The 17,168-nt window shown below is 36.7% G+C and overlaps 2 protein-coding genes across 3 annotated transcripts; one reads left to right on the top strand and one right to left on the bottom strand.

Moving 5' to 3' along the window:
* The first annotated feature begins 698 nt into the window (after positions 1–698).
* slc5a2 (solute carrier family 5 member 2) lies at positions 699–8,690 on the top strand. 2 transcript variants are annotated; one of them, XM_042739236.1, is made up of 15 exons: positions 699–852; positions 976–1,047; positions 1,249–1,353; positions 1,459–1,518; positions 1,621–1,725; positions 1,866–1,971; positions 2,272–2,352; positions 2,987–3,198; positions 5,290–5,425; positions 5,516–5,623; positions 5,775–5,925; positions 6,583–6,751; positions 6,847–7,062; positions 7,144–7,279; positions 7,600–8,690. In XM_042739236.1, the coding sequence occupies exons 1-15, from the start codon at positions 754–756 to the stop codon at positions 7,812–7,814; spliced, it is 1,971 nt and encodes a 656-aa protein (XP_042595170.1). In that variant the 5' UTR covers positions 699–753; the 3' UTR covers positions 7,815–8,690. The 2 variants fall into 2 exon arrangements, with proteins under 2 accessions (XP_042595170.1, XP_042595169.1); XM_042739235.1 differs by having other exon boundaries at positions 5,290–5,623.
* A 542-nt stretch (positions 8,691–9,232) lies between these two features.
* fbxo46 (F-box protein 46) lies at positions 9,233–16,388 on the bottom strand. The gene is made up of 2 exons (XM_042739234.1): positions 15,976–16,388; positions 9,233–12,236 (listed from the first exon to the last, which is right to left on the bottom strand). The coding sequence occupies exon 2, from the start codon at positions 12,117–12,119 to the stop codon at positions 10,122–10,124; it is 1,998 nt and encodes a 665-aa protein (XP_042595168.1). The 5' UTR covers positions 12,120–12,236; positions 15,976–16,388; the 3' UTR covers positions 9,233–10,121.
* Positions 16,389–17,168: the final 780 nt, after the last annotated feature.

Here is a 17,168-nt window from a genome sequence, read left to right as displayed (position 1 = left end):
GATGCATTCACAAGCTGTTCATCCATGAAAGAGTGTATCCCTCATCTTCTTAGTTATTTCCAAATATGGTTAGAACTGTACTGTTGGAAACATAATTTTACGTGTTGGTGAGAAACAAACATGTTAATTTAAAAAGAAAAGAAAAGAAGAAAATGCTATTCTGCTTATATCAGCATATAGAAAATCTGAAAAAATGTTTTATCACATTATTTAGCCTGTTACTCTCATTATGCTTGTATAATACTGTAATAAGGCAAAAGTCTATTTTAATACATAAGAAATAAGCATGATTACACAATGTTATTAATGAAAATACTTAATAAGTAATTGCAATTTTTTTCATGATGACATTTTGAATAGTCTGCTCAAGGGTGTTTCTTTCTCTGCTTTTGAAAAAAAATTGTAATACTTTTTCTTATGCTTTTTTTTTTTTAATTTAAAAAAAAATCATAAAATTCTTTAAAGTACTACAATTTAAGCACTACATTGTTTTGTTTTCTGCTAAAAGTACCACAGCATTAGTTAAGGTGTAAGTTTGGCATTTAAAATATTTTCTGAGTGGCTAGTAATAAGTTAATTATTGTTAATAATGTTCCTTCATCAGCTTTTTTGCCATGTGGGCAAAGATCATGGATTTTACCCTCAAATCCTGTATGAAGAAATGTTTTCCTCCTCAAGTGCCTCATCCGTTGGATGCTTCATGTTTTGTCATCTCATAAATGATATCAGCATCGTGTCTGTCTGTCTTCAAAAATGGAGAACACTACAGCGAATCATGTAACCATCAACAATCCAGCTGACATCAGTGTAATCCTTGGCTACTTTATGGTGGTTATTGCAGTAGGAATTTGGGTTAGTAAAAGTTTGTTCTTGTGTGTTTTAACATTTTAACAATTGATATGTCTGTTGACAAAACTACATTTTTAATTTGTGTAGAATGTAGTAAAAATAAATATTGTCTTTATTTTATCTTAGTCTACATTTAGGACTAATCGTGGCACAGTAGGTGGCTACTTCCTTGCAGGTCGGACCATGGTATGGTGGCCTGTGAGTATTAAATATTAAATTTTAATAATGATGTTTAATTAAAAACTTTTAAAAAAAAATCAGATTTGTAGTTTTTAAATGTTGTCATGCCCTTTTGTCACTATCTACATGAAAATAAAAGTTGTGACTGTATCTAAAGATTTCAATGCTTATTTTAAAGCTTTCTCCTTTTTATGTATTTCTCTCAACCCACACACATAGGTGGGAACTTCTCTGTTCGCGAGCAACATCGGCAGTGGTCATTTTGTTGGTCTTGCAGGAACAGCAGCTGCAAGTGGAATAGCTGTCGGGAGTTTTGAATGGAATGTAAGCTATATATTTAAATACAGAAAAATATTGTGCTTTGTCATTGGTGAAATTCAAATCAGATTGTGATTCCAATTATTCATTTTAAACATTTCTGTTTCACAGGCATTATTTATTGTTTTGTTGCTGGGCTGGGTGTTCGTCCCTGTTTATTTAACTGCAGGGGTATGTTATTTTTTAATTAAAATACGGTGATATTTAAGATGAAAAATATTCATATTAATAATATGCGTGACTTTTTTTTTTTTTTTTTTTTTTTTACAAAAGGTGATTACAATGCCTCAGTACCTCAAGAAAAGATTTGGAGGGTCTAGAATTAGCTTGTATCTCTCTGTCATTTCACTTTTCCTTTACATCTTCACAAAGATTTCCGTAAGTATAATACTTAGTATACATACATACATATACGTACATAAATACAGTATAAAACTCTGAAGAATCATAATGTGCGCTTTGTTACACTCAAAAGGGGCAGCAATTCACTCCCTCTATGAATCTCTCACTGAACATAGGTTGACATGTTCTCAGGAGCAGTTTTTATACAGCAGGCTCTTGGCTGGAATATCTATGTTGCAGTGATTGCCCTGCTCTGCATAACAGCACTCTATACAGTCACAGGTAAACTCAGCTACTGATCCATCTCATTCCCCTCTACATTTTTCCACCTTTTGCGGACATTTTCATCTAAAGAAACTATGAAGATCGAAATATTGAAGAAACATTTTTTCAGATCATGCATTTCTTGGGAATCAAACCCATGACCATGACATTATTGTATGGTTTGAGCTCTAGGAATGCTTATTATCATTAGAAAACAATCGGTTTTGGAAAGACAATATATTATATAGATATTAAATAGCCTTTTTGAAACAAATAATCTTTTAATGCATTAAAATTTGACATGCAATGTCTCTGTAGGAGGACTGGCTGCACTGATGTATACAGACACTGTCCAAACCTTTGTAATCATTGCTGGAGCCTTCGTCCTCATGGGATTCTGTATGTACCAATTGCTTATCAAAATTCATTGTCTTATCAGAATTCACAGTTTGATGACAGCTTGCATATGGCACAATGTAATGAGACAGCACATGCACTTTTTATTTGTTTATTTTTTAAGTTATCCATCAGCTAAGTTTAAGCACTAATAATCTGATTTAAAACAAAAATAAACAGTTTTAGTTAGTAGTATTACACTCAAAAAAAGAAAGAAGAAAAATATGCATACATTTTTTTTACAGGTGTTTTACCCATATTTTTAATTCTGCATTGCACTGTTTTAGGGTGAAAGGAAATGACTGTTAACCTAAAAGTTAAATATTTTGCATATATTCCATATGTATTCAGTCCACACTTATGAACTAGGTAAAGGGTATGAAATAATAGCCATGTATTTGGATAGGCCAGCAGACACAACTGACAGCACACCTGGAGAATGTGGTCAGATGTTTTGTATCAAAATCATACAGCACCTCATGAATGTGTAAAAGTTTACAAAGTTTTTTTTATATATTAACATTTTTACATTAACAAAGAAACAAAAATGTGCAAATACTTGTGTAAATAAAATGTCAATACAAAAGAACTACTATATAATAAACTGCTACTTGTGTTGTCCCCCATTTGTCAATAGCCTTCAATGAAGTTGGAGGATACAGTGCTTTACTGGATAAATATAGTTTATCTTTGCCATCTCAGAGGGGTTTTAACATCTCTGAACAGTGTTACACTCCACGCGAGGATGCCTTTCATTTACTTAGAGATCCCATGACCGGGGACCTGCCATGGCCCGGTGTGTTATTTGGCATCGCAATTATTGGTAGCTGGTACTGGTGCACTGATCAGGTAAGGACAGGGTATTTTAAGGATAAAGAACTAATATGTGCGTGTATATATATATATATATATATATATATATATATATACAGGTGCTTCTCAATAAATTAGAGAAAAAGTGGAAAAGTTCATTTATTTCAGTAATTCAACTCAAATTGTTAAACTCGTGTATTAAATTAATTCAATTCAAACAGACTGAATTGTGATGATTTTGGCTCACATTTAACAAAAACCCACCAATTCACTATCTCAACAAATTACAATACTTCATAAGACCAAAAAAAAAAAAAAAAAATTTTTTTTGTGAATTGTTTGCCTTCTGGAAAGTATGTTCATTTACTGTACATGTACTCAATACTTGGTAGGGGCTCCTTCTGCTTTAATTACTGCCTCAATTCGGCGTGGCATGGAGGTGATCAGTTGGTGGCACTGCTGAGGTGGTATGGAAGCCCAAATTTATTTGACAGTGGCCTTCAGCTCATCTGCATTTTTTTGGTTCCTTATTTCTCATTTTCCTCTTCACAGTACCCAATAGATTCTCTATGGGGTTCAGGTCTGGTGAGTTTGCTGGCCAGTCAAGCACACCAACACCATAGTCATTTAACCAACTTTTGGTACTTTTGGCAGTGTGGGCAGGTGGCAAATCCTGCTGGAAAATGAAATCAGCATCTTCAGAAAGCTGGTCAGCAGAATGAAGCATGAAGTGCTCCAAAATTTCTTGGTAAACTGGTGGGGTGACTTTGGTTTTCAAAAAACGCAAAGGACCAACACCAGCAGCATATTGCACCCCAAATCATCACAGACTGTGGAAACTTAACACTGGACTTCAAGCAACTTGGGCTATGAGCTTCTCCACCCTTCCTCCAGACTCTAGAATACAAAACTTGCTCTCATCTGAAAAGAGGACTTTGGACCACTGGGCAACAGTCCAGTTCTTCTTCTCCTTATCCCAGGTAAGATGCCTCTGACGTTGTCTATGGTTCAGGAGTGGCCTGACAAGAGGAATACGACAACTGTAGCCAAATTCCTTGAAACATCTGTGTGTGGTGGCTCTTGATGCCTTGACCCCAGCCTCAGTCCATTCCTTGTGAAGTTCACTCAAATTCTTGAATAAGTTTTGCTTGACAGTCCTCATAAGGCTGTGGTTCTCTCGGTTGGTTGTGCATCTTTTTCTTCCACACTTTTTCCTTCCACTCAACTTTCTGTTAACATGCTTGGATACAGCGCTCTGTAAACAGCCAGCTTCTTTGGCAATGAATGTTTATGGCTTACCCTCCTTGTGAAGGGTGTCAATGATTGTCTTCTGGACAACTGTCAGATCAGCAGTCTTGCCCATAATTGTGTAGCCTAGTGAATCAAACTGAGAGACCATTTTGAAGGCTCAGGAAACCTTTGCAGGTGTTTTGAGTTAATTAGCTGATTGACATGTCACCATATTCTAATTTGTTGAGATTTTGTGGGTTTTTGTTAAATGCAAGCCAAAATCATCACAATAAAAAAACCAAAGATTTAAACTACTTCAGTCTGTGTGCATTGAATTTATTTAATACACGAGTTTCACAGTTTGAGTTGAATTACTGAAATAAATTAACTTTTCCACGACATTCTAATTTATTGAGATGCACCAAACGATTAATCATGATTAATCGCATCCAAAATAAGTTTTTGTTTACGTAATATATGAGAGTGTACTATGTATAATTTATTATGTATATAAAAATACAAACAATGTATATATTTAAGAAACATGTTATGTTTATATTAATATAAAATAAAATATAAAAATATAAAATATATTTTTATATAAAATATGATAATACAAATATATAAATGTATATACATGTAAATATTTTCAAAATATATACTGAATGTGTGTGTATTTATTTTTAAATAAACATAGTACACATAAATATGCAAACAAAAACTTTTTATTTTGGATGCGAGCGATTAATCGTTTGACAGCACTGTATATATATTATATATATATATATATATATATATATATATATATATATATATATATATATATATATATATATATACATATAACTCTGCCATCATCCGTGCTTAATTGTTCACATTACATTATATATTCTACAGGTAATTGTGCAACGCTGTTTGGCTGCCCGTAGTCTGACGCATGTAAAGGCTGGATGTATATTGTGTGGGTACCTCAAACTACTCCCTATGTTTCTCATGGTGTTTCCAGGCATGATCAGCAGAGTGCTTTACCCTGGTATGCATTTTAATATGAACATATTTAATATGACATGCCTTTATAATTACAAACTTGATCAAGGAATACCAATATCATTTATTTATTTAGATGAAGTAGGTTGTGTGGAGCCAAGCATCTGTACGAAAGTGTGCGGCACAGAAGTTGGCTGCTCCAACATTGCCTACCCCAAACTAGTGGTTTCTGTAATGCCAACAGGTAAACAACATACTTTATTTTTCCAGTGTTTTTAAACTGATAGTATCCCCTACACAAAATTAATGTATGAGTTTAACTGAATTACCAAGCTGTTCTGTTTACACCTAATTGTCTTTCTATTTTCTTTCTCCTCTAATCAATTCCTAAACAGGTCTCAGAGGTTTAATGCTGGCAGTCATGTTGGCAGCTCTCATGAGCTCACTAGCCTCAATCTTTAACAGCAGTAGCACCTTGTTTACCATGGACATTTGGACTCGTATTCGGCCCCAAGCTAGAGATAAAGAGCTCATGATTATAGGAAGGTTTGTAACCATTCAATTCATATCTTTAATAATATGGCATATTCACAGCTTAGGCCTGGCTGTGTAAGAGTGTTGAGGTATACTGTTTATCTTATAGTACAAATGGCATCAAACTGTTCCTGAATTTACCAATTCTTGTTCTAATTATAACAATACAATGAATGATTCTTTTAAGAAACTGTGAAAAAACATTGTTCAGAAAATAATTAGAATTTGTATACATCACTTGCATCAAGCAACTTTCCTATTTTTGTTATCTCCACAGTATTCTCATGGCAATACATAACCTGATTGCATTTTGGTGAATTGGTGGCAAATTTAATTGAGCGAAATCTGCTTACAATCCATTGATGGTTGGATTTAAGGGCAGACCTTTGTGCTTGCTGTTTTCCTAGATATGTTTTTATACAAATCAAATGGTACAAATCCATATAAGAATTTGCCAGTTTACATGAGATAGGGTTTGTTTTCGCTCATAACCTTGGGCCAGTTGTTCAAAAGTAATCTGATCAGATTTCAGCTATCGGATTGGATCAAATCTTGAAAATGGGTTGTTCAAAAGGAAAAAAAAAAGAATTCTGAAATCAGGTTCGATCACAAAATCCAAATATTTCTTTTTTTTTATTGTTTGAACACATGTATTAACTTGTGTGACAGGGTGTGGATACTCTGCATTGTCGCCATTAGCATTTGTTGGATCCCAGTTGTCCAGGCAGCCCAGAGCGGTCAGCTGTTTGATTATATTCAATCTGTGACTAGTTACTTAGCTCCACCTATTGCAGCAGTCTTCTTCCTTGCCATTTTTATGAAGAGGGTCAATGAGGCAGTAAGTAACTGCTTTAAACATATTTAGTCTTTGTTTAATTCCACATCAGAACACAAATTTACTAAAAGCCTGCATCTTCACTTTTCGCTCCTTAGGGGGCCTTCTGGGGTCTGATGGGAGGACTGGTTATGGGTCTGTGTCGTATGGTTCCCGAGTTTGCATATGGCTCAGGAACCTGCCTTAAGCCCTCCAACTGCCCAAAACTTATATGTGGAGTTCATTACCTTTACTTTGCAGTGCTGCTCTTCTTCTGCACTGCTATCCTGGTGCTTTTTGTAAGCTACAACACTCCACCCATAGATGACAAACATGTAAGGTTTTAGCTACTGCTCAAGCTACTTAAGAATACTTCTCTGTATTTATAACATTTATAAGACTTTTTCTCTTTGCCACTCCATCGACTTGTCTTTACCTTACGCCATTCTAAAGAAGAAAGGGTCGATCTGGACTGGGAAGAGGTGGAACGAGGAAGAAAAGCTCGAAGAGAGGCAGATGAAAAGGAAACGGTCGTAACTGAGGAGGATCAAAGTAAGATCATACATATTAGAATTGTTTGAATAGAGTTGTAGATAAAATGTATATTTGTATGTGTAGGTCAGGGGTGTCCAATCCCACTCCTGGAGGGCTACCATCATGCAGAGTTTAGCTCCAATACTAATTAAACAACTGAATCATCTAATCAAGTTCTTAAGGATTACTACAAACTTCCAGGGAAGTGTGTTGGGCAGGTTGGAGGTAAACTTTGCAGAATCTTTGGCCCTCCATAAGCATGATTGGACGCCTCTGGTGCAGGTTAAATTAACTTCTATGCGTAAAGATACATATTTAAATTCTTTGCTTTTTGACAGTTGAACGTGGTGACCGATCCATAATGATGATGATTATTGGTTGGTTTTGTGGCATAAGTGATACTCAGGCTCCAGAGCCCACAGAGGAGGAAGTGGCTGAAGCATCAAAACAATTACCTGACATAAGTGAAGACCCACTGTGGAAGTATTTGGTTAATGCTAATGCTCTGATAATGATGTCTGTGGCTGTTTATTTTTGGGGTTACTATGCATGAGGGCAAAACAATGATCATGGTATATAAATCAGTGTTTTCCAACCCTGGTCTTTGGATCAAGATTCTCCCTAATGAGTGTGTCAGATAAGAGAGACATCCAAAGTGTGTACTGTTGGGAGCACTACAGGGTTGGGAAAAACTGATTTAATTTCTTTAAATTCTTCACACAAGTCTACAGAATCTGTTAATCAATGACTATGTGATACCATGCGTGAAAAAAAGAAATTTAAATGAATCAATGAAAAGGCAATTAAATAATTTTAGACGTATAATTAAAAGAATAATCATTTGGATTGCTATGTTGGATTTCAGTTTTAAGATGTTATTGACACTGTCCAACAGACAAGATACCCCATATGTTTAATGGAATAGTATACCCAAAAATGAATATTTGGTAAAGAATTTACTCACGCTCAGGCCTTCCAATTCATTGAAACAGTTTTGGAGAATTTTAGCATTACATCAGTTGTTATCAATGGATTGATAGCAATGAAAGGGTGCTGTAACAATGAAATTCCAAACAGCTGATAAAAACATCACAGTGCACAAATGACACACACAAATCTAGTCAATGAAAAACTCTGTGTTTGTAAGAAACAAATCTTGATGGATTTTTACAAACATGCAGCTTTTACTTCATAAGACGTGAATTGATGGACTGAAGTCTTGTAGATCGTTTTTATCAGATGTCTGGGCTCCCATTCTGACAACATCCATTGGAGAGCAAAGAGATGTAATGTTAAATTTCTCTCAGTCTTTAATGACAAAGAAACAAACTCATCTACATGATGGATGGCCTGAGAGTGAGTAAATGTTCATTTTTGGGGGTGAAATAATTTAAGTGTCACTTAAATAAAAGCTTCTGTTAAAAGCTCAGTTTTTTTCTCTCAAATTAATTATAATTTCTTTTATTTTATTTTTTATAAATTACTGTATAGCCAGCATTCTTTCAAAGGTGTTAGAAAAGATGCTACTAGATAGACTGAGTGAATTCATTTACACCACAGAAAATCAATTTGGTTTTAAGGCCAAGCACAGTACAGATCTATGTATCTATGCCTTGAAAGAAGCTGTTGAATCCTACATTATATATATATATATATAAATATATATATGCTGTTGAATCCTACTATTATATATATGCACTATGGAAGCTTTTAAGTAAAAATGAACTATGCCAATAACTAGTAGCAGAGCAAACAGAACTCCACAATTAACTTGCAATTATAAATTTCAACCACAGATGGTGACAGAGGACAGAGTTCCACAGTACAGCTTTTTTTTTTATCTCACACACACCAACAAATGCGACAATAATAATAAAAAAAAACTAAATGTAACAAGATAACTTTTAGAAATAAATTTACAATTACAAATATTTAACTGTTGCAGTATTAATACACAGGAACAGCACAGACTCCCGTTTTAAATGACTTTTATTCACTTTAGAGGCAAAGATTCCCAAAAGCAGATTGACGGTGAAACCTATGACGGTCTCCCAAACCAGAGGGATCAGCATCAATGTTTCTGTTTGTAAGATTTCACAGACTGGTGGTATGAGCAGAACAAACAGGGTTAAGGCTAGAATCAGGTTTTGAGTTGTCCTGTTCTTAGTTATTTTTCTTTCAGCCACATGAAGCTAATTACTGCTTTGGCAAAAGCTGCCTTTGCCAACAAGCACACAGACACAGGCAGGCAAAGAGATAGGTAAAAGAAAAGGTTTGGTCAAGAAATAAAGACTGTTTTCATAAATCAATCTGAAGGAGAAAAAATCAAGTCCAACAACAACAAAAAAATATTATTCACTCACATTCACACACAAAACAGAAAAATCCAACAAGCAGTCAAACGGTTGATTACAAAGTGACATCCGGGATTTGTAAAGTGACATCATTTTGCGTGCTTTTGACCAAAGGGACTCCACAACAAACCCTGAAGTTATAATCACAAGTCCTGTGTCTAGCCTGCAGGGTTTTTTTGCAAGGTTGGGGTCAGAATCAGAGCTGGTCTTCCAACATTGACATAAGAATTTCTAACCAATTAAGAAGTACATGTAAATTCTAGTCCCATGCAGCAGACTACCTTATTTAACCAGCATTGACTCTTAAATTTCAGAACATCTGGCAATCTGCAAATGAAGGGACTGAGAATCAACTATGGTGCACTGATAAGAAATGATACTGACAATGATATCAAGGTTAATCAGCTATGATAGAAGAGGCGAGCTCAACCATAAATAGTACAGTGGCATGATGTTTCAGTAGAGCAAAAACAGGGAGAGAAATGACAATCCCCTTACAATCTCCTTTACCTCCCATCGTCTCTTTTGGCGCGGACCTGAACCAGCTCGCATGGCTGTACCCAGTTGTTATCGTGTAGCCCAACTCGACAGCCAGGTGTGTCCTTATCGGTGCGTCGACAACACATCCAGTAGGAGCGTCCATAAGGCAAGTCGTGGTGGTAAGGTTTTGGGTGCCAGCGGCAGAGCGACACATCTCCCCGCTCATACTGCCGCTTGCACTGCTTGCAGGGGTCGTCACGGTACAGCGGGTCCTGGTTCCAGCGAGAGTCTGTAGCCCGCACACCGTAAGTCTCGATCAGGGTCTTGAAGTCATGGCAGGTGCATTTGAGTGCAGCTAGCGATCGGGTGGGCAGGTAGCTGAAGATATTGACCATGATGTGGTCTGGAAGTGAGAGCATATATTGCCGTGGTTCCAGAAGCCGCTGGATCTGAAAGCGAATTTCAAGGAAGTCATGGGAGACATGACGGTAGAGACGGCACAACGGAGGATCAGAACAATCATCCACAGTTGCCAGTGGGGAATCTGGCCTCTCTATGGTAGCCCCCACTGGCCCATTGTTGTTTGCACAGTCTAAAGACCGCATCCCACTGTTTACCGCTGAGCAACTCTCATCTTCAGTAGCTGGTGACTGCAGAAAGAACAGCTGGCCAGGAGGCGGGTCCTCTGAGGCATCAGTTGAATTAGCCCCATTGGGCATAGCAAAACAAACAGTCTCTTCTTGAACATTCTCTGTGCTGTCCTTCCCATAGAAGACACATTGGTCTACTGCACCTGTGACCACAACCTCAACATGGAAGCCAGTCACCCGCTCTCGAGCAACTGCTGCCTTCTCTCCTGAGGCAGGGTCTTGGTTAGGATCTGGCGTTGTGGAGGAAGGCCTGTCAGTGATGCCTTCTCCGAGGGGATCAGCCTTTGGTGAGCCAGCCAGGAGGGCACCTGGATCTCGAGATGATGGACTGACCAACTGGTAGAGGTCACAAGTGATCTTTTCTTTGCTCCTGGTACCTGCTTGCCCCCCTCCAACTCCACAACTCATAAACATGCATTTGGGCCGGCCAACAGGCTCAGACTGGGTGCGAGGGTCCAGACTTGACACCCGGAAAGCAATCCGTACTTCCCCTCGTCCATGACTTGGAGTGCCACCCACAGAATCACCTGTGTGAATGTGATCTCTTCCATTCAGCTCAGGCCGCAAAGTTGTACTGTCAAGATTCTGCTGCCGAGATTCAAACTGTGCAACAGCCTGAGCAACCCGTCGGGATTCCTGCTGTTGCTGCAGCAGATCAAAGTCACTTTGAGAAGCTGGTGCAGATGAAGGGGGCTCTGAAAGGATTACAACAGGTTTTTGATGGACTGTATAAGGACTAGTTTGTCCTTGCACTACCATCCCTTGAAGCGCCAAGGCTGTACGCTGTTCTACAAGAGCCACCATTTCGGCCACAGAGAGCAAATCTGTCTCACTCATTCCAACACCATCCTCGATCGAGTTGGATTCTGTCGGTACATCAACGACAACATTTTGAGCTCTAGTGGGAGGGTCATAAGAGGAACAGCGCCGCCGCCGCTTGGCCTTGGTACAATCAGTAGCCCAGTTTCCCTTGACTTTCATGGCACTAGGCCTGAGAATTCCAGCACCATTACACTGGTGAGCTACAAAGAAGGCAATTTTCTCCTTGGTGTTGCCTGGTTTAATGACATACCAGGTATCAAGCAGTACCCTGCCATCCTCCATCTGTGAATTCGGAGAGGGTGAAGCAGGTAGTGGTGGAGCCAGAAGGGTAGATGAAGCATCTGGTGGAGTGTTTTCAGTGCCAACATCCTCATCCTGCTCCTCACTGATTCCATGGGTCTCTATGGTTGTAAGCCCCGAATCATCAGCCTTGCAGTGGGTAGTAGTTGTTCCATTGCAGATTGTACCATTGCTGTATGGCTTATTCTGGGAGTAGGTGCCAAAGGGGCGTGGGCACCACAGCCGGATGTGGGAAAAGGTGTCACGATTCATTGTGAGCCCATGGGGAGCATACCTGCCTCTATGCTGGGCAGCTACTCTGCAAATCACCACTCATTCTCACTTTTCAGGTCTGCATGCTCCAGCCGGACAGATTACTCCATCTGAGGACTAAAAGAAAAAGAGGCAAGACTTAGCTTCACTGTATTCATGTAACTATGTTAAAATGTCTCCATCAGAATCATAGCAATAAATGAGCATTACTAGAAAGTCCTCCCTACTGATGAAGTCATAAGAAAGATGAATCATCTGAAATGAACGTGAACACACCCATTGTTTTCCAAAAATGATACATATTGTATTGAGCAGCTTTGAGATACCTTATCTAAGCCATTATGTTGAAAATCGAGGGTCCTGGGATGTACAGGTTGTCTTTTTTCCATTTGCACAAAGTTTTTGTGTCACAGCTTTTTACAACCAGCTCATTGATTGAGATTTTATACAGTGAATTCAAAAGCTTTAAATCACTAAATCTCTCTCACTCTAGAGCATAAGCTAAACACTTTGTCAAATACCTATATATATATATATATTTGCTCCTCAAACCAAGAGTGTGCTCTTTTTGTCACTGTCCATAAAACATTACACACAATTGTTTGCTTTCTCTGAAGTACTGGCATGGATTTCATGCTATATCTGAATACAGGCCTATATGAAGTTATTTTTCATGAATTTGAAAAATCGTGTTGGAAAGCATTACTGCCATCAACTGTCCTTTGGTACAAGAACAGACGCATAAAAGACGCTAAAAAAGCAGGGATTAAAGTCCAAAACCTGACTTGAAATAACCAAACAAATCAATCGGGACTAAAGCGGTTTCATAAACAACAATTTAAGTTCACGCAATCTCACTAATTCGATCCAGGTTCAGTGAGTCAGGATAATTTGATGTGCACACTTATTTTAAAGCAGCCCTTAATGTCGATCATGGATCAAATCGATCCATGGCAAACGGCAAATATTTGTGATATTTAATGAATTTGAGACATTGTGTTTTCCTCAGTGCATAACTGACACATCACCGGTATATTTTCCATCTGTACATGTTAGAAAGTCATGCAAATATATACATTTTGCTGTCAGGAGTGGGCGAGGTTTACATGAGTGAACGAGTGCTCCTGCGCACTAAACAGATGGAACGCAATAGAATAAAAGCACAATAATTCTGAATAAAATATGCATTCTGCTAAAATATTTGTTGTTGGACATTATTGTTGTGACATGTAGAAAGTGTATTTGTATGATAGCAGTAACTGTAAATCAAATGTAAGCTAGCTAATACAGCCATAATTACTAGCTCAAATGAGTTAATGTGTATTCCTGTCTGTTTTATATTATTTATTTTAATTTTTTATTTAGTGATTTTAACTTTTAATTTAGTGTTTTTAATGCTTTAAAGAGTAATTTTATATTGCAATGTTTCAGTGTTCTACTAATAACCATAAAGTAAAGCCGTCATAAAAACGGAGAGAAAGGCTGCATGGCTAGAACCTGCTGATCAACTGAATGTGCATGTAGCAGCATGTTAAAATGTTTTAAAATATCTTAAAACAAAGTCATTAAATCTTGGGCACAGTACTTTAAATACAGTTGGCTGTAGCCTATACATTTGTATTTGATTTAAGTTGCGTTTTCTGTATACTTTTATTTTTGGACTGATAATGTCAAATAATTGTATGTGAGAGAGTCAGTGCCATAATATCAATGCGTTCCTATCGTTCAGTGTTAGAGGAACTCCGCTTACCCTGCCCAGGTTAGTTTCCCAGCATAAGCTGCTATAGTGACTGAGCTTGAGCTATGGTAATTTTGCTTTATGAAACCAAATGAAGTGAAAATAAGTCAGACTAACTGAAATAAGCCTGGCTTATTTGGAAAACTTGTTTTATGAAACAGCCCCCAGGAAGACAAAGGATAAGACAGGGCTGACAGACTACAATCAATTCTATTCATTTAATGACTGATACAAATGTCAGTGGATTTTAGTAGTCAATTAAACTGACTAATCATCCCAGCTAACAGGAACAGACATGAGCATGCTACTAAAGGTGCTTGTGTAATCTCTACAAGAAGCCATCCTTTGATAATTAAAATTCCAATCATTAAAAAGTGCCAATTCAGGAATTTTGCCTTTAATATTGAGTTAGTCTAAAATCTCATATTCCATTGCATGCCAACACATGTGGTACACAATTATATAATCAGTTTAAGTTGGTCTTTTCATTCTGGGTGGCCACAATGATCTGCAACAAACCCCACTATTTCTGTGGCAAATAATCAGCACAACAGTTTATAAAATCTCATGAAGTGCACCATCCAAACCTTTTTTACAACAGAAACAATGCAATTATAGGCAGAGGAGGACTAGTGTTATATTTAAGGACTCCTTAAATCAAACACATTACATTGAGACACAGTGTGTCTTAAATAAACAAACAAACATGATAATTGTTGCTTTTTTTTTTTTTTTTGCTGTTTTAAAAGACCTTGCAGAAACAATCACATCACTAATAAGTATAGCCTTCTAAAATGCTTTTGGGCTGCTATTTTTAGTCTGCAATGCATTTTAAAAACATTTTATATTGCATTTGAAAGATGACAATACATGCCTACTATGAACGTTGATTTGATATTGATGGTCCAACAATATATCATATAGTAAATACTACTACACTATTCCACACTACTGGTATTTGTGTGAGTGTGCATGTGTATAAATATATATCCTATTATCAGGAAGATAATACCATTGAGAACTGATTAAAAATCCTCTCATTATTGTGACAAAGAACAGAGAGATTTGATGACTCCAGTAAGCTTACAGATAATCAGCAAACAAAATGTTAAAGGACTAGCTAAACAAGTCAGTCCACGAGATGATTAACTCAGGACAGACTTTGTGCACCATATTTTCTGAATGCCAGTTACACATAACAGTGTGAAATAGTTTTAAACCGTTTAAATGGTAATATGACCACACAGTGCTCTTTATAAAGTCCTAAAAGACGACAGTATTAAACCACTGAATCGAACGACATCAAACGATCACCAAGAGCAAATAACAAAATAAAAACAACAAATATTCCCGTTGCTAATGATCACCCTCGCAAATATCTCATTCCAAACAGGAAGATATTATATAATTGATTTAATATGCAATTCTACGGTCATGATAAATAAGTGGATTATGTTGTAATTTAATGCATCTGTACGTGTTTTTCCAGCACTCCTCCTGTTCACCAGGCCTACTCATCAAGTTAATCCATGGCTTGTCTTAACCACAGACTGCATAAAAACAGGTCTTAACGTAATCGCTTGCCATCTTCAGTGCTTTACTTTACTTTCAATTAACACTTTAACTCAAAACAGTAAAGAGTCGAAATCAAGACGAAGAGTTTGGGATCATTTGACCTGAGGCAGTTAAAAGCTACTCAGCTAACTGGTTACTGCAATTGTTTACAACATCTAAAAAGCGAGGGAACTTCTCTGCTTTAGTTTTAATTAACAATCATGTCAACCCAAATAATCGGTAGCAATATAACTAACACTACTATATTCTCCACTAAAGTGAATGAATTTTATTGCTATTGTTATATATCTGCGCCAGTGTGTAATTAGCATATGGTTAGCTAAGCTGTCTTCATGAAGTGGGAAACACTTTCGTATTTTATTTTCGTAACTTGGCATATTTTTGTATTGCACAGTACAAGTTCAGTAACTCTTTAGTATCAAAGGTTTACATTTTGATTGTATAAAACGTTCTCAAACATTTCCACTTGTTGTCATCATCAACAATAAATAATAAACCAAGCTAAAACAGTAGCAGCTCTGCTAGAATTATTTCTCTGCTTACCTTCTTGTGAGACCAAATCTCCGCTGGTGTCGTTCCGACAGCTTTATTTTTGTAACAAAAAAGTGGCTATATTGTTGAATTTAAGCCAAAAATCCTTCAAATTTCTCTGTGTGGTGATAAAACAATCTGAGATGAAAGCTGAGGTCGATAAGGGTTTAGAGGTAGACTGTTAGCATTTGTGAGCTAACTCGAGAATGAAGCAAAAATCCCAATATTGATCTGGCTTTGTCAACGATATATGCCTATTGTGAACACAGTAATATGTTGGTAAATACTGTGTTTTAAGAAAAAAACGACGTCTCTATTGTTCAACCAAAGTTTCAATACTATTTCACCAAAACAGAAATAGTTAGTAGGTCCTCGAAAAGCAATTGAGGAAGGCCATTTTGTTGACAAGCAGCTGCAAAACGCTAGTAGCCAATGGGGAGAGAAAGTTGATGGCATGCCCATATATGGATGTTCAGGCTCCCCCTCTATCTCTACACCCACAGAGAGGAAAATTCTTCTACCTCAGCATCATATTGACAAGCAACGTCTTTCACTTTTACCACATTTAACATAAAAGTCAGATCTGAGCAGAAATGATAATCGTAGGCTCTGTTTAGGTACGTTTTGTACTGTACTGATAACTAGATGACAGGGACACACTGAGATTTCAGATGTTGCATACAATTATATAATATTTACAGTAGGATGATGATGTCTAGGGATTCACAGATCGGAAAAGGGATCTAAAGATGCACATAAAATTTACAGCACAATTTCTGTAACACATTTCCACTGATGAAACACTTAAGCTGATGTGTGGTATTTTAAGAAAGTGATATTGTGAGTAAAAATTCTGAAATAAATGACCCACGGAATCATAACTAAAATATTGAAAATAAAGGATAATTAAAAGGATATATGCATATGTAAACTATAAAAAGTATGTACCTGCCATTTATTTTTTGGAATATTTTCTGATAATATTATTATGTTATTATGATGTTATTATTATTATTAAAAAAAAAACTTATGAATATGAATGAATAATCATGAAGATTTAGTTATTTAAATTGTTAATTGTGCTTGTATGTGGTCTAAACAGGTAGGCCCAATTCATATTCCAAATTCAAAAAATGAAGTGATTATTATGATTTAATGAAAAGCATTTTTAGGCATATTTAAAACCAAACAGAAATGTCATTTTT

This window comes from Cyprinus carpio, chromosome B15 (assembly GCF_018340385.1).
Source record: "Cyprinus carpio isolate SPL01 chromosome B15, ASM1834038v1, whole genome shotgun sequence".
Lineage (NCBI taxonomy): Eukaryota > Metazoa > Chordata > Actinopteri > Cypriniformes > Cyprinidae > Cyprinus > Cyprinus carpio.
The sequence above is the reverse complement of the archived record's forward strand: the minus strand, read 5'-3'. Positions and strand labels throughout refer to the sequence as shown.